The 18,628-nt window shown below is 38.0% G+C and overlaps 1 protein-coding gene and 1 long non-coding RNA gene across 5 annotated transcripts in view; one reads left to right on the forward strand and one right to left on the reverse strand.

The window, feature by feature from the left end:
* Positions 1-18,628, forward strand: part of LOC144653121 (periodic tryptophan protein 2 homolog) — a 101,300-nt gene that overhangs the window by 48,144 nt on the left and 34,528 nt on the right. For all 4 annotated transcript variants that reach the window (XM_078513033.1, XM_078513034.1, XM_078513035.1 and 1 more), the window contains 2 exons: positions 12,576-12,669; positions 17,284-17,337. In XM_078513033.1, coding sequence (XP_078369159.1) covers positions 12,576-12,669; positions 17,284-17,337 — 148 coding nt within the window. The remainder of the gene's footprint in view (positions 1-12,575; positions 12,670-17,283; positions 17,338-18,628) is intronic.
* LOC144653135 (uncharacterized) lies at positions 1,597-4,381 on the reverse strand. Its single transcript, XR_013570682.1, has 3 exons — positions 4,239-4,381; positions 3,835-3,980; positions 1,597-2,911 (listed from the first exon to the last, which is right to left on the reverse strand). It is a non-coding gene; the product is annotated as an uncharacterized LOC144653135 (long non-coding RNA).

An 18,628-nucleotide genomic window follows, 5' to 3' on the forward strand; every position in this document is an offset into this window, starting at 1 on the left:
GCGGTAGTAATAGGGGCAACAACTCGTTCAACTTGCGATGAAACAATGTTGTGAGACAAGTTGAACAAAAATGTTGCCCATATTACCGGGCCTTAAGAACAAAATACCCACTGCTCATTTCTCGTGAGAAAACACAAGAAACCAGTAAAATTTCTTAGGATCACACAAATGGAACCCATTTTATGCCCCTAAAATAGGCACATCTTGTAAAGCTCTGCAACTGTACTGCAGTATACCTTTTATTTTTCAAACCTATTTTTTTGTTTTGTTATAATTATTAGCTTTTTACACTGTGTATAACTTTTGCGTTGACCTGGTATTTAGATTTATTGCCATGGTATTCACTCTTGACTCGTAAGGTTTTAAGATTTTGTATTCCTAGCTTAGTCAGTCACAGGGTCTTCAAATTTACAATCAAGGTGTTTTAAGTTATACAGGGAACTCTTTCATGGCTCAACGTATTCAAAGCATTAACCACTCACGGTGGGCACAGAATGACTCAAAATCGCTCAAGTTCGCCATTCATTTTGTTCAGCGGTTACGCGCGGTATTGGCGCCTTATTTCAAAATGGCGGCTCTCTCTGTGGATGAAGTTCGTGAAATGGACGATATTCCAAAAGTTTTTTCCCGTGATAATAAGAGTGGCTAAAGCTAAAAATGGGTTTTCTGTCCCCATTTGTGTCCTTTGGTAAAACTCAAAAGGCAGAAACGATTTCTTTCACTACATAACGGCCAGTTTAGCAGCTTTTTTCTCTCCTTTCTGGTGTATAAACAGAGCGTTTATATGTTGTCAACAAATACCTCAAGCGGACTTTGACAGGGAAAAAAATCGGGCAGTAGAGTATCCGTCCTGGCATCCGAAAAGAAGAACTGGAATTTTCTGTACAAATTAAGCAAAGGCAAACTATCCCTAACTTTTCACTTTGGAGAGTATGTACTTTAGCTTATGCTGTGGACAACTGTTTTTTTTTATGAGTTCAATGCAGTTGCCCCTTATCATCACGGTGTTCACCAAATCTTGTGTAAATAGCGGCATTTTGTTCGCACGGTTTCACTTTGTAGTGTTTTTCGACAAACAAATAAATAATTACGAGTAAGAAGTGGGTAGTTTAGCTGAGATGACAATTATTAAAGTTATGAAAATATCATACTGTTTTGACAACTATGGGAGTCTCCCAAATGAAGGGGTCAAGAATGCTTGTCAGTTAAACAACATATATACCATAGTCAGAGAAATGAAAGCTCTGCCTTTAAATTCTAAAACGATGGCTAGAATAATTCTAACCATAATTGTTATTGCAGTATCCCTAACAAATACCAAAATCTAAAAATATTTACACCCACCTTTAGGGGTTAACAACATCAGAATAAAGAATTTTTTGTATATTTTTAATGTTTTTAGGGGGCTTTTGAGAACCCTTAAGCCTTCAGAAGCGCTTCGTAACAGACATTGTGGGTGGGTATAACAAAAAAGTCATTCCCCATAATTATAAATAATCACTACAAGACAAGATAAAATTCAATTTATATTTGTTAAACATTTTTTTCTTCAAGTGCTGAAACAGCTTTTAACCTTAAATATTATCTTTCACATACATCAAGCTCAAAATATCATATAACAAGCTCAAAATATCTGACCTGTGTTCACATTCACTGTATGTCATAAGAAATACTAAGCAATGGGCCACTTGGCTAGGACACAGAATATACCTTTTTTACCATAAGAAATACTAAGCAAAAATTGAAGAATAGCCAAGATTTCAAAAAATCAAAAAAATATTAAAATGGAGCCAAAAATGTCTGACCGGTCTTCAACAGAGTACCCATTCACTGTAGTTTGATGCTAATAAATTATGCTAAGTTAAAAAAATGGAAAGAGCTGTTGTGTTAATAAATATATTGATCGAGCTTAAATGACTGACCTGTGATCAACTGTATTAATACACAACCTCTGTATTCTAGAATGCTAAGTTGTTTAGTTGTTATAAAATAAATCAAAGTTAAAAAGACATAAAAAACAGCTATAATAAATTACAAATAGAGCTGTTGCATTTATATCTTAAGCAAATGGCTGACATGTGTTCAACAGTAGACACTGCATTCAATGTATTCTGTTATTAATTAAATGTCTTAATCATATCTTGAGCTAAGCTAAGATTAAAATAATACAACTGTCTTAATAAATATCCTGAGCTAGGCTAAGATCCAAAAAGAACTTCTGTCTTAATAAATATATTGAGCTTATTCAGCTAAGATTCAAATAGAGCTTCTGTCTAAACTAATATCTTGAGCTTATTAAGCTAAGATGCAAATAGAGCTGCTGTCTCATTAACTATTTTGAGTTTATTAAGCTACATGTAAGATTCAACAGCCCCATTCCTGAGCCAAAAATATATGACCTAGCTTTTTCTATACCATAGACATTCACTGTAATCTATTTTTGTGTTAAGTGATTACCGGTAACAGCTTATATTTTTAACACAGCTGTTGTCTAATAAACCAAACCAAAAATATCTCATATGTTGACAGCTTAAACATTCACTATGTTGCTGTTAAAAAATACTTGCTCGCTTGAAAGATAAGTGATGAGCCTCTTTATGGGTCTTTCTGAAGAAATCAAAGATCTCAAGATTGAAGCGAAGAGCTGAAATTGACCAAAATCTGCTTGATCAAATTGAAAACTCTGATATAAAACCATCAAAGCTTGTAAACACTACAGAAAATATTTGAAATTTCTGAATTTTGGCATTTGACCACATTTTACGAGATAAGCAAAGGGAAATATCATGGGTACCCATAGAGTGGCTCGTCAGTTAAATTATTTAAAAAAATATGAGGTTGCATGCTGTTTAAATAAAATAATAACAAGCTTCCAGTAGATGTGGCCCTGGCTTGGTTCCCCAGTCAATTCCTAGATGCAGAAAAGTAAAAAAAAGTAAGAATCAAAATGGCACATTTCTAAATAAATGTAGTGGGGTTAATCATACATCATCATATGCATATAGAAAAAAAAGTGTTAAGCAATCACAATGGTGTAATTATAGAAGGCTATTAAGAGCAAAACATAACCTTTTAAAACTGATTAGGTCATATCTAGCTAACATAGAAGTGGTGCAACAATATGACAATCTATTGTTATTGATTGCCAACAGAAATCTAAACAATCAGTCTATGCCTGTTATTGAAAATGATTTATGGAATTTTGATTAACACAACTGAATGTTCTTCGTCCCTTTTGATATAGTTAAGAGTATTAGTACTGACATAGTGAATATACGAAAGACATATATGTGAACTGTGGATAATGATGAAATAAATGATGTGATTCTCAGTGTGTGAACAATTTAAGCAATTGCATTTTTTTAGCCTGCCGGAAAGAAATTTCAAGGCTACTACAGTACTATAACCTTTATTGATTATTCTTAAACACTAGTTTACGGTATCGTGTGTGTACTATTGTACTTGTGCTTATAAAAACAAAATTTCATAAACACAGCAAACAAGATATATTTTAAAAAAATTTCACTATAACATGGCTGTACGAAGATACAAAATTTCTCTTTGAGTGCTGAAAAATATTTCAGCAGGGAAATAATTATAGGGAAGCGAACAAGTGGAATATTTTTCAACACTCAACTCAAAGAGAAATTTCATATCTCTAAGCAGCCAAGTAATATTCTATTTATTATATAAACTTGGAAAGCGATTTATTATGTAACCATAGTAACGGTTTTCTCCGCATGTTCACGTGTGAAGATATCAATTTTTTGCGCTAAAGCTCACCTGGTATTTCACTGGTGTTTATATAGTAAATAGACATTAGATTGAGCTTACCTGATAAACAAAATCAAGTTAAATTGTAGTAACGTACTGCCTTCGAACTTTGGATACTTCTCGTGTCATTTTCTCACTAGCAGAAACACCCAGAAAGCTGGAGGTAGGTAAACGCCAGGCCAGTTGGTCTCTAGAACAGTTGATATCTGTTCGAAGGTAATCGCAAAATTACACCGTTAAACACGAGTAACCCTGAAGGCGCACGCTTCTTTCTTAAAAAACTAAAAACATACGATCGAAATTTAACCTACTCTTGATGCTATGATGGCAAAATCAAAAGGTTTTAGCAGAAACTGACGGAAATGAATGGAGCCGAAAAAAGGCACTTTTCATTTCAGAAGCACTGGAACACGAAGCGGCAAAAATATTAAAGCCGTGATGTCTACAAAAACAGAGAAACCTACCTTTATTTGGTACCAAATTAAAGCTCTTTCCTTCTACTTCATAGATGGCTTCCTTGCATTGAGCTTCCGACCTCATAGGGCCCTCTGGGAAGGGCTAAAAAACGTCATTTCCTGCTCCGCTAAATTCGTACCCAGTCTGCCGAAAATAGACCTCGTCCAATATGGCGATTAGTCACACGAATGGCGAGCGATTTTGAGTCATTCTGTGCCCACCGTGACTGCAATTGGCACTGGTGCCGGCCAAAATAAGCCATGATGAACATCGCCCTTTAATTGTTCCACTTCTGCATCATCTTCTTTGACCAAAAATGGTAACACTTATGCTGAGAAATTTGAGTGAAAAACTCAGAGGAAAATTTGCCTCAACCACCATTGGCTACTCAAAATCAATGGCAAGAATTTCCTGTTTGAATAAAGCTTTCTCAGGAGTTTCAGGAACTGAAAGCAAGCCCAGTGAAAGGCCAACAGCTGCAGCAAAATAGAAAATTTTGAAAAATACTTGAAAAACAAAACTACTTTTGCACATGCCTAAACAAAAAAGCCATAAAAAAGCGATGCAATTAAGTGGAAAGAAAGGTGCACTTTGACGTACAATGTAGTAGTTTGGAGCAGATTTAGCTCATGTCTAACCAGGAAATGTCCAAAACATATGCTTTTTCAAAAATTTCCAGGAGTCAATGGGTTAATAAAAGTGCACCCTTCCTTGGCTCCAGGTTGTAGTGAAAACTTTGTACACTTCCATGGCTCTCATAACATTGCTATACAAACTGTTTGCTTCTACTGCATTACAATATTAAATACATCTTTTACATTCAAGTAAAAATTGATACTTTACAGAATGCAAAAGTCTACTCCAGTGTTTATGAAAGTTATTTATCTACTTGAGCATTAATTTTACATTTTGGAATCGACTTGTGTGAGCATGATAAAATAAAACAGTCATGATCTTCACACTCACAATTCTGCCTAAAACGGCGATTTAGCTGAATTAAGCAAGAATCCCAAACTTGACGTGACTGGCGTTAATTGATGTCTAACTGCATCTAACCTTGCTCATGTTAACCGTGATTAATCAAAACTATAACTGTTAATTTAACTAAATGGGGTTTGCTTCGAACACAGGAACAATGCCAAATGCTTCAAACAATCAAAATGAATGATGCCAAATGCTTCACATGATTAAAATACATGTTAAAAAATTACCTCAAAGGAGCAACATAAAAAAGCAAATGAACCCTATTTGAATGATGGCAACGCTTGCAAACGAAACAAATGTCCTTCTCAAATGTGACAGATGTGAACATAATTTCATGCAAATTGCTGAGGTAATTCCCACAATGAACCACAGGGGGGCCTCACATCAGATAACAGGATGAATAAAAGATAAATCTTAATTACCAGCTAATGTGGCGAATTTTGTTTTGACACGGTCTGCTAGTAGGAGGTCAGGTGTCTGGAATAGATCAGGTACGGTGTCTGGGATAGAAATTAATTCTTGGGATGACATCCAATCACTTTAGGAGTTCAAAATAGTGAAAAGGCATGGAACTCTCCACTCTACATGGTCATATATCCCTTTGCCACTTGGAGTGAACGGAAGAGGAATTATAATAACCAGAAGTAAAAATGTTACTGGTGTTAACAACTGCATTACTAAATGGAGGTTGGGTGCCTGAGACAACCAGGAGCTTCTACTATTGGCATCCAGCTGGCAACCCAGCCATGAGCCCCCACTCCTTGCCAAAGGACCTCTGAGCTGCACAACAGCATGCTCGGAAGAAAATGCCCAGGTCCAAAGGCACCCAACAGCATGCATGATAAGGAATGATAAGTGTCGTACCTGCCAGGAAAGTCTTCCTGCTCCGGGGAGGATGTTGTCCACAGGTGTGTGTACATACAACAGGTAAGCTTCACTTGACCAGCAGCCCAAGGTCTTTATTAGATGGTTGGGAGGCCTTTTTTGGGCGGCAGTTTGGGTGGCAGCTCCGATTCTAAAGCCATGACTTAAAAACTTGCCTGCAGGGTAGATAACAGAAAGGAGGAAAGCCGAGACCTTGAGAGATAGAGACCATCTGCAAAAGAGTTTAAATAAACTATTATTATTATTATCTTGGCAAATAGAGAGAGAAGCAGAACCACAAGCAAGGAAGATGAAACAGCCCTGCTGTAAAGGATCAATCTTAGAGGATTTTGATAAACACTATGAAGCTTTGGGTTTTTTTTGTCGAGGAGTCTACTTGAAGATCTGAAGTCTTCAAATGCACGGAAGGATGAAACGGACCATTTGTTGTAAATAAACCAGCTGGGAGACATTCAAACTGCCCAAACATAACATTATCAGGGTTAGTGAAGTCTATAAAGACTTATGCAAAAAAGACATAAGATCAGCTGTCACTGGCTGGCACTGAAGGAGATTCAAACCCTGGTGTCCTTTTTTCCTGGTAAGAGACGCTGCATTTGAAGACAACTGGTGAGAGGGACTGGAAAGCTGTAGTCTATGTGTAGCAAACACACAGTGGACAGATAGACTTTAATGAAGGATGTTCTGCCAAGTGGGTACAAAAGCGCATCAGAGTTTGTTCACTGGCCAGTAGGAGTGGCTGACCTCGATCGACAAGAGCATCCTGATTACAAAATTCTTAGAATTGGTGCTGGGCAGAACCATAAACCTGGCATGTAGAAGAGGCTAAGTAGAATTGGCATTTACCTTTCAAATTAAGGGACGCTGGGCAAGCAGTGATGGTGATATTGTGGTTGCCCAACAAAACGAGAAAGTCAAAATGAGATAGGGCGTCAACAATGGAACAGCCTTTACCAGCCCTATAAGAGGCTGTAAAAGGAATGATGAGCTGCACTAAGAGACAGGTGACAGAGAAGAACCATCGTGTTTGGATCCTTCGAGGTGCCTGAACGCAAGACGCTGACTGAAGAAAAGGTGAATGGAGCAGAGCGCAATCCAAAAGGAAGTGCAAAATCAATGAAGTATTTCCCTTGCCACTTTGGATTGATCAGGGTGAGAATACAGTTCACGTCAAAGTTTCTCAACATCAATTGAGGTAACTCTAGATGAAGAGACCAATTGAAATCTTGCTGCAAGACACCCATGGCAGAAAAGGCACTTGGAAAAGATGTCTGAACTGACACAGGAGGCTTGCCAATGCAACAAGTATTTGGTGTCAAAGAAACAACAACATTAAGGTATGTGCCCAGGGTAAAATGGTGATTTTTAGAAAATAAAATAAAATACTTAAACAGTGGCTGGGTTACTTTAATTTGTATCTTTTGTGAAGCATAGGTAAAGGTAGGTAAAGTCTGTTTCCGAGCCAAGTGGCCCATACAGCCGGAGGTTATCCCAGTTTCCGTAGCATTAAGCGACTGAGAGTATTGCTACTCCCCCCTGGATGGGATGCCGGTCCATCGCAGGGATTAACCCCCAGTAGTAAATTACGCTGGTACCCATTTATACACCTGGGTGGAGAGAGGCAATGTGAGAGTAAAGTGTCTTGCCGAAGAACACAACACAGCGCCCCGGCAAGGGCTCAAACCCGAACCAGTCGACTTGGAGTCGAGCGTGCTAACCATTAGGCCACCGCACCTCCCACTTTGTGAAATATATGTAATACATACACCTTATTCGACTGTTCGGTGGGAGGCGCGGTGGCCTAATGGTTAGCGCGCTTGCCTCCGAGTCGAACGGCCCGCGTTCGAGGCCTGGCCGGGGCCCTGCGTTGTGTTCTTGGGCAAGACACTTTACTCTCACAGTGCCTCTCTCCACCCAGGTGTATAAATGGGTACCGGCGAATTTACTGCTGGGGGGTAACCATGCGACGGACTAGCATCCCATCCAGGGGGGAGTAGCAATACTCTCAGTCGCTTAATGCTACGGAAACCGGGATAAGCTCCGGCCTGTATGGGCCACTATTATTATTCCACTAATTTATCCACTTTGTTTGAGTCAGAATTCCGTAAGTTTGGCGGCCCGTATTTTTGCCCTGTTCTACTGTGTAATAACGTGGCATATTTTGCGCATTCTTTTGCCCTAATATGGTAAAATGGCGCAATAGTGGAATAATGAATGTAAAAGAACACATGCAAGTGATTTTCTATATGGGGTCTCTGTGGTGCATACTGGTCAAATTATTAATAGCAGCAAAATCATGAATTTCCCGTTTTCCTTCCCTTTAACCTAATGATAAGGCAAAACCTGAGTTAAATCTGTTTTAGCACCACAATTTACACTGATATAGTTTTAATACCACCTTGAAAATTGAAATATATCCAGTGAAAATGATTGGAATTTTTTCAAATTTGGAACAGAACACTCACTATTCTATGGGTATTTTTTTAAAGAACAGTTCATCCTCTGGCTGGTGTTAAAACTGCGATTGTGGTCTGCATGTAATCTTTCCTTCAGCCGGTCCCGACGGTGTCCGTCTTAGAGAGAGTTGAATGTATAGCATAGCAACCGACCTAGTTCCTCATTCTGAAATACCACTGACTTTTGGTAAATGCGTGAATTTAAGCATCATCATTCTCGTGTCCTCATGCATATTTTGTCCCCAAATCGATATTTCTGTAAAATAAGGGCACTAAGAAACATGACAAGAAAAAAATCCGGGGAAACAAAAATCCTAAATTTTGCCTGGGCAAGTACCTTAAGGGGATACAAAATATTTGAACATGGAGTTGAACATGATGATTGTACATTATTTTCATTATTGTTTGGGTAAGTGCTCGTGGATGATCTGGCAACCACTTCAATGCTGCTGGAGTTTGCTTGGTGGCGGGGTAGATAACTGTGCGCCTTGGTTATGAGAGCCAGAAAGGGACAGTTGACACATGTACATGTACTTGTACTTGTAAGGTGAACAACAAACAACTGCGCAGCTGCCATGGATCATCTACCACTACAGTTCCACCCTCTTCAGGTTAGATTCTCTTCAGCTCAAGCGGCCAGGTCATCCCCCTTTTTCCCAGCAAGATCTCTCTGGGCCTTTTCACAAGCATTGCAACAAAGTCACTCATCAAGTTCCTCAGTTTTGGCAAGAAACATGGCATCGGGCACAACTTTGCTGGACTCCACCGCCAGTAATTCACTGCTATCTTCCTCTGTAGGCCTTACCAGGGGTAAAACTGTTGTGCTCTCTTTTATTTCAACCTACTGCATGTTGGCAATTCTTTTCTCCCTTCACCATCTTTGTTTGGCTCCCTTGGTGCCTCCAACGGAGTGCCGTATGCCTTCCTACTTGGCTCTTCCTTGGCCCTTGGTTCCTGGGGCCACTTTGTCCTTGAACAGGCTGTTCATGGTTGGCCTGGGTTATTCACTGATCCCTGAGAAGCTGGTGACTAAGATCAGGTTGGGGCAGTTCGTCGATCTTGCCGACTTGCTTGCAGAGAATTTAAAAGCCCAGGAAACAGTCCCAATCTTACTTTGATGACAAACTTCTTGTTACTTCCTCCAAGAAAAGGGTTCAAGGAATTACTGACATTGTGTACTCATGGATCTTCCGCAGTGCTCATCCTTCCAGATGGCAGACATGACGAAATATAAGGTTGTAACCCTTAAGACTTCAGGCCAATTCTTTGGCAAGGCTTGGCTTCATTATGACATTTCATTTCCAAAGGATGTAACCATGTCAGGTTTGGTAGATTGGTCACGCATTAACCTCGACTTGTACAACTTCCACACCTGTGCGTCACCAAAGTCCCAGATGAGCCAGGTGTCCACCACTTCAGTTTTATGTTCAAGCTCAGTGGCCATTTCATCCAATTTTTGCCAATCATAGAATGATGGCACATGTCACTGTGAAGGAGACCACTAGCAAGGGAAAAGACTCAGGAAGAGCGGTGAAAACTGACAAAACACTTTACTCCTGGGCAAACAACGTTCCACCGGCCAACGCAAAAACACACCTGAATCTGGGAGCACATGGAGGCCTGGCACATGGGCATTTCCATAACGCCACTGGCCATGAGGGAATGTGACACTCTTTGTTGTTAACTCTGTTAAATTGCATTTATCTGCATGAAAAGCCAGCAATAGACACAAAATCACCTGAATATCTTTCTGAAAAATTCTCAACAAGTCCAAATACCACCAAAAATTTCCAAAAAAATATTGAAAACCCAAAATTTCTCTAGTAAATTGAATTTTCGGTAACATACACAGCTGGCAAAAAAAACATGGCCATTTTGTTCGCCCAAAATAGCCTCTTGCACCTTATTTTGACTATCACTCAGAAGACTGGAGGCAAAGGAACAGTGCTATTTTTAGGTGAATGAACAACATTCATTGCTGTAAATCAGTTCATAAGAGTGCTGTTACATTGATTCGAATTTACAGAAAACCTCTGGCTCTTGCTCTCAGGATTAGAAACCTCAAATTGCAAAAGTTCTCCAAAAAGATCAGTCATCTAGATTTATCTCATGTTGTTAGATGTCTCAAAATAAGAATTCCTCAGAAATTGAAAACACAGTTGACACCAGAAAAATTAATTAAACCACAACAGAAACAGCAAGGAGAATGTTGCCAAACAAAATGTCTTATTAGCAACAACAATCCTCATGTGTACCGTACTTGAATTTATGCATCTTTTTCCAAACATTTAGATGAAAATTTTATTTCCACAACAAAAACAAAAGAACTTCTGGTATTAAAAATCACCAATCAGAACAAACAATGCTATTATTTGGCAAAGACATGCAACCACATTAAAGATTTAAAACGATGGCAAAATAATATTCAGCTGGAAACATTTTGGCAAAGCCAGAAATATGTTGTTCAATCTTTCTCTTGTCTGCCAAGTAAGTACGGTAAAACTCAGATAGAGATCTGGCTACAATGCTAATTTCAAAGGCTGCAATTTAAATTTCATCCCTTACCATATACTGAGAGATCTGAGGGGTTTCCCAAGTTTTCTAGGTTCTAGCCCCCGCACTAGCTATGCACCAGCTGACCGCATATAATTTATTGGGTTCCTGACCACCTACATGTACCAGCAGACCGGGTGTTAAGAATTCAAAATGGCCACAAAATTAATAAGACGCAACAACAGGTAAAATTTTATCTCTTTGTGTATCCTCTTTTCTGATGTGAGAACCCCTTGTAACAAAACTTGATATGCTTTTGCACAGCATGCAAAAGATAAGAAACATCATTTATCTTTTGCATACAAAATCGGTTAATATATAATAAGTGCATAAAAAATTAAAATAATTAACAAAATAAATATATTCCATTTTGTCATGTGTCTGTTCAGTTATAGATCACACATGATGACAAAATGTGGTAAGAACAAAAAAGTGGTCCATGAGAGGGTTACTGATGTTATTTCAACATTTGGACGTTTTCTGTGATCTATAACTGAACAGACCCATGTCAAAGTAAAAGAAGTAGATAAAATATGAGCGGGAGATCTGTATGGGTGTTTACAATGGCGAGCCGATAGGCGAGCCATTGTAAACAGCCATACAGATTGGACGCGAATATTTTATTCTACTTGTGAAATGAAAAATTAATAATAAATTGAATGCAGAGTTTTGTTATGCGAATCAGTAGAGATCTGTATCAAAAGTTAATGAATACTAATTAGCTGAGCAGGAGTCTGTATCAAAAGTTAATTCTATTGTTTGATTTGTATTGGGGTTTATAGTTGTGTACATGTGATCTGAATACAGTGATGTGATTGGTTTGCACCCTCATGAATAGTAAATGAATTTTACAATCTGTTTTATGCAACAACAGATAACTTCAGTACACTTCAGTAAGGTTATTTCATTTCACGATAAAAATTTTCATGACCATGAAGCACTGTTAAAATGATTAATAAATAGAATAATAGAAAATTAAAGTGTTGACGAAAGCAACTACCCTTTATTCCATTTGGAAAGTTGTTCAATTCTGTAAGCTTTAACCTTAGCATTCAACCGCCATTCAATAGATTTCTCATGGCATCGTCAAACTAATGAAAAAGGACTGTTGATTACATGTATCTGTCAGTTTACCAGATGTCTGATCTCATAAAAAAATTCTTTGAGGTCTTTGTGTAGGATATATTGAAACTCAGTATATCCTTTTGTCTCCAGTTGTTTCTGTGCTTTATGTTTATTTTTCGACAGCAGTCTAACCAGTAGAAAAGATATTAACTAAAGTAATTATATTGTCAGAAGACCCTGGCAATAACATCCAAGAGATGTTACCTATGTTGAGACCAGTGATATTTGAGACTGGTGATATCGCTACCATTTCCTGAGAGTTTTGGTCTTGACATTACCTCTACCATGGCAAAGCTGTGTATTAGTTTGTGTATTAACTATTTTGTTATCTGTTTGTGACAGATGTTTTACCAGCCTGTGTTACACTGCTGATGGAAAGTGTCTCTTGGCAGGTGGCAGATCAAAGTTTGTTTGTATATATCATGTTGATCAACAGGTTGGTAACCTTGTGCGATCAGATTCAAGCATTGTTTTGTGTTGAATCTGAGAATGACAGGAAACAAAAGACAAATAAATAAACTACCGGTATATGCTTAAATTGGTGGGAGGCGCAGTGGCCTAATGGTTAGTGCACCTGACTCCGGATCGAGCTGTCCGGGTTTGACACCTGGCCGGGGTCATTGTGTTGTGTTCTTGGGCAAGACACTTTACTCTCACAGTGCCTCTCTCCACCCAGGTGTATAAATGGGTACGTACATAATGCTGAGGGGTAGTATTCCCATTCAGGGGGGAGTAGAAATATTCCTAGCTGCTTAATGCTATCGAAACCTGGATAAGCTCTGGCAGTATGGGCCACTTAGCTTGAGGCTTCCCTTTTTATATGCTTAAATTGACGTGAACATTTGAACCCAAATTTAGGCACATTTAATTACCCAGGGATTTATAATACAATGGAGTAAAATTCCTGCATAAGTAAAATTGTGATCTGAGTGCAACAACAGTAAAGAAGAAATGATGTCAAATGCCAGAAATGGCACTTGAGAGAACTTAGTTTGCACAATTTCCCGGAACATGCCCCAGACCCCCCTAGAGGCTTGCCTCTCCAGTGCTAAAAAATACTCCCTATTTTCCTTCAAAAAGGGTTGGAATCTGATTCTGTGAAGCATATAACATTAATAACAAGAAGCTCTTAGAGCTTAAAACTGCGCTGGTCACGTGACCACTCTAGGGGAGCCATGTGGGGGGGGGGACAAAAAATGCACCCCGCCCCCCTATCCCCTTTATCTGTGTCAAACAATGTTGTGACTGACAAACAAAATGGTTAGAAAACAACTTGTGTGACATTTCATGGTTGACTAGTTCCATCCCCAATTAAATATTTTTCTTATATGCTGATGCTGGCCAAATTTAATTCCCACGATCCTAATCCGTGAAACCAAAAGATCGCTTATCGGGATGACAGGATTTTTCAGGCAAAAGTTCACAAAAACTGCCTCTGGGTCTGTAAGATCAATTCATAAGTACGTCTGGCTTCTTGTTAGGAATGTAAGTATCCATGAGAATTTCGACAGTATTCCCCATTTGCATAAAACTGAAAACTGACCCAAATGACAGGGAAATTTAATCTTGGTAACCGAGTTGTGAGGTTTAAATCAAATTTTAAAGCGAACGTTGTTTTGTATTTGTGTACTTTGCGTTCTGTGAAACCACATTGAATTCATTTTCTGCATTGAGTCTGGAAATATTTTAAATGAATAGTAAAACAATGATTGAATTCGGTTTTTGTATGATATGAAGAATTGTGCAGATCTTGGAGGGTGTTGTCAACCTCAGCCTTTGGCGTCTGCAGATAACACCCTCCTCAATCTGTTTAATTCTTCATATCATACTCAGCCTCATCCAATAATTGCTAATTATTATATGCACACTGAGATAATTTTCACCCACTGAAAAACTGCAAAGAAAAACTTGCATTTCCAGATCGATGTAAATTAGTCAAAGGTAGTGTATCACTATTTTTCGCTTAATTAGTCAGGAGCCACCTATGTACTGGGACTCTTACAAACATTGCATGTATTTTCTGCAGAAGGATTCCTGTAGACTCCGTGGCACTAAGTTTAAACCACAAATTAATTTACCGGTAATTAGACTTTGGATGTCACAGCGGTTCATGTGAAATAATTCTTGATATGCAACACTGTTTTCTAAAAAAGGTGACCTTACATTGAATTAATCGATAATACCTGTGTTTTAAGCGGTCGCCCTGTTTGCTGAAAACAAATCTTCCAAGTAACATACATTTTCGACAAAAAAGTATCATGTTACATACGTTTAAGAGAAAAATAAAAGTATCATGCTACATACGTTTGAGCAGAAGGGGAAATGTATTTGGTTTTCTGTTTCAATGTCTTACTGAAATCCAAACTTAAAAAAAAATTAAATAGCGGGGACTTGTTAGGACATTTTGTATCAAAGCCTAACATTGTGTGCATTTCAATGCGGTAGAATTCTTGTAGAATCTGTGGCTTCAGAAAAACCACAAATTATTCCAATTAGTTTTTGATGCATCAACAATATCATGTTACATACAAAAACAGAGGCATGTTTTACATTTTAACTGACTCTAGTTTTCTGCTTGTTTTTTATAGTACAGTGCATTGCTATTCTTGAAAGAGAATTTTTTTTTCATTCAGTCTTTTGGTTTCTATTAGTGAAATTTTCTAGTAGAAAAACATTCACTTCAAGCAGCTTTCCATAATACCAACTAATTAAAGACGTAGATTGAAGAAACAAACAAAATTTTCGCAGCAGCATGAAAATAATTTTTATCTTTTGCAATGATACAGAATGTTTTAACCAAAAAATGCCTGTGCTACCCGTACTTGCCCAAAAAAGGTAACAAATTGTGACACAAATGCCCTTTCCCTTCGTCCCTGGAGGTCAAGTTTAGCCTTGTGGAAATAATTTTTTTTATGTAAGAATTACGCCTCCCCCCAAAGTCCTAAAAAGAAATAACCCCTCCTCCCTCCCCGGGCTAAAAACGGGAGTTTTAGCTTAGAAGAGCTTAGAAGGTACTCCTTATAGAATGACAACATTGGCAACATCTCGAATAATTCTTCTTAACTGAATAGTCTAGTTTTTCTTGGGAATTTAAAACGGTTCTCATTCTCAGTTTGAATGCAGCAGCTTGGCTATTGACTCTCTAGACATCATTTCATTTGCATGAAAAGCACAAATGCTTGCTGGATTACCAGTTGGCCCAAGTCAATCATCCTTGATCAATAATTCAGTTTTATTTTTGCTCGTACATATTTCACTCATATTTGGCAAACTAATTAATTAATAAATTAGTTAATTAATCAATTGTTTATATCTTTTTTATCGACTGTTTACAAGCAAAATGGAAAGTTGTAGTGGGGAAGCTTGTCACTCTCTTACAGAATTCCGCACATAGTTGTTAACTCTCAAGGGACTTTTAATTTCTCAAGGGAATATTTAAATTTCTCAAGGGATTACTTTCCGCTGTGGGTGATCAAAGTGTCTCACTCAATAGTAGTGCGTCAACACTTGCGATCTCGTTTGTCAAATTGACAAACGTTATATAACAATTTAAAAACGTGACTAGGCCAAATCATACATGAAATAACCAATTGAGAATGGTAGTGGTTCAGCGCGCGAAGGCAATGAAGTTTAAAACGATGTTCGAAGAACGCAAATTTGTACTCACCCCTGGTACAAGTCTTTCACAAAGCGGTGCTAATATTTAACCTAAAACAATTAAGAACACAAATTTGTACTGGTACAAGTCTTTACAAAGTGGCGCTAATATTTAACCTAAAACAATTAAGAACGCAAATTTGTACTGGTACAAGTTTTTCACACACTAGAGCGTTGCTTAAATTTAACCCATCTAATTTTGTGACGATTGATTATTTTCTGCTGAGTTGCACAATTCAGAATTGCGACATCATTCAATGCAGGTGTGAAGTGATATTTTCAAGTGTTTTTGTAGACTGTTGTGAAATTACTTCCGGTGAAGCAGTAAAAGCTGAAAATTTTTGCTTCTGTTAATGTAGCCGTTAGAAACGGCATTTGTAGCTGCAAGGTAAAGAATAACACAAGGAGAAGTGGCCTTTGGCAATATCCAAACGAAAATTTACTTCTCAATGTGGAGTAAAGATTTTGTGACGAGACAAAAGGTAACTCTGTCATGCATAACCTTTATTGGGAACCCTACATTAAGCGGAGTAGAAATCTTTCTAACTCGAAAGGAAACAACTATTTCGATTAAAGGCAAAGGTCAAAGTTTACTATTTTTAACCAAGCCACAGTATATATGTCGCAAAGCGCCCAGCCGTCGCAACTGACAAATACAGCATAAAAAAATGCTTGAACTGAACTACAAAGAAACTATTAGTTAAAATTCTTTAAAAGACGTTTAAATTCTTCCATGATATGTTTGAGCAACAGTGTTTAGGATAAACCTTCTACTTATACTTTATGCATAATAGTTGGTATCTCGAAGAGATCTTTGATTTTTTTTGTTTTGAAGTGTGTAAACCTTTTTTTTATTTTAACCCTTGCCCCTGCCTTGATTAGTCACGCATTTTTGTAACAATTATAATTATGAAAAACAAATTATAAAGTTCAAAGTTTAAGTTCAAAAAGGAAGACAGATATTTTTCAATCAATTTCTACAAATAACTTTCAATAATTATATTCTTGTGGATATTTTGTTTGTTATCGTAAAAAATGTTGTGGTTATTCATCGTGGTAGAGTACAATAATAAATTATTATTTAAACCAATCACCAATCACAGCGCAGCAGCGTGCTTTATAAGTTCACACACAACCAGTCGACCTTATCGCCTGATGAAGACTAGCAGTGTGCAGTCGAAACGTCGCGATCTCTATCACACGTGACTACGTCGTGAGACAAACGAAAAATAATTTATTATTTTGTTTGTTGTTGGCATCAGTTGCCACAGTTCGTACATACAGGTACATGTACCCTTTAAATAAATACATAATGAGGGCAAGAGTCCTGTGTGACCTTTAATTTGCTTTTTTCTCATTCAATAACTTTTCACTGCTTTGTATTTTTTCACAGATGTTGTTAAAACGATTTGAAATTTCTGGCAACCTCTCTTTAGATGGAATGAAGGTAATGTATATTTTACATGTAAAACAGAGTTAACTAAACAATAAACACTGAAATTGCAGTCAGGAAATTCATAACTCAAATATTTGTCTGTCACTGACTAATATCAAACGTTTTAAACAACGTTTGTTTGAAACTCTAATAAAGACGTTTCGGCCGAGAATCTTCGTCATATTGACATTCCCCACATTTACAAGTCGCTAGTGTGACATTTAAAGTCTCGCGCAGCGATCGCATGCTTTCGCCATGTCACGTGTGTTCTGTGAGACACTCTCGCACGCGCATAATGTAACCGTTGTAAGCCGTTGCCTTTTTTCAAAACCAAGGAAGGCCGAAGATTCTCGGCCGAAACGTCTTTATTAGAGTTTCAAACAAACGTTTAAAACGTTTGATATTAGTCAGTGACAGACAAATATCAGAGTTAACTAGTTTGAGCCTATTGCACCCTTGTTTCACCAACTGCAGTAAATAGTTGTTTCACAAAAGGACCTTGCATGACTCTGCTCTGGTTCAAGATTACAAAAATAACTGACCTTTGGGTTTCTAGCATCTCGATAAACAAGTCTTAATTGTTAGCAACTGTAACCAAAACCATGCAAGTTATACCTAAATCCAATAATTTGAGTTGGGTGCTCCTTTGTTTTACATTGCAAGCACAGGTTTTATTGTCTTCAAAAGTAGTTTACTACCCATTAGTTCTTTGTGTTTCTCCACTACATTAAATCCCTGGTTCTTAAAGCTGGACTACTGGCATGGGTGCACACCCCAGGGGGGTACTCGGGATTTTAAGTGACGGGGATGATCGAAGGATTTTTTTGGGTTTGAAATTTTCGATTCTGGGATTTTTTTGGGTTGGAAAGTTTGGCAAGTATTTTTTTTGGGTGACTTGATTTAGAAAGGGGATTTTTTGGGGTATTAATGACAAACTAAAGTGCCTTGGCGCGGCCTTGGCGCGGCCTTGGCGTATTTATGGCGTATTTAAACAAAACGAGCGTTCATTGTGTTATATTATTTCCCCTCCTGGCAATTTAGGGGTAATTTGACAAGGGATTTTTTTGGGGTTATTTTTGGTCCAGGGATTTTTTTGGGGTTATTTTTGGTCCAGGGATTTTTTGGGTAATGTCAAAAGACTTAGGGATTTTTTGGGTCCTGAGTTTTGCCTCTATTCGATCATCCCTGTCATTTACAAGCCGGAGTACCCCCCCTGGGGTGCACACCTGCGACTTTTATCTGCACAGCTGTATGACCCTCGCGGCTGGGTGGCACCCCTACCCCACCTTAGCTTTTACGCACC

This window comes from Oculina patagonica, chromosome 5, assembly GCF_052425735.1.
Source record: "Oculina patagonica isolate OP01 chromosome 5, crgOcupat, whole genome shotgun sequence".
In the NCBI taxonomy this organism is placed as follows: domain Eukaryota; kingdom Metazoa; phylum Cnidaria; class Anthozoa; order Scleractinia; family Oculinidae; genus Oculina; species Oculina patagonica.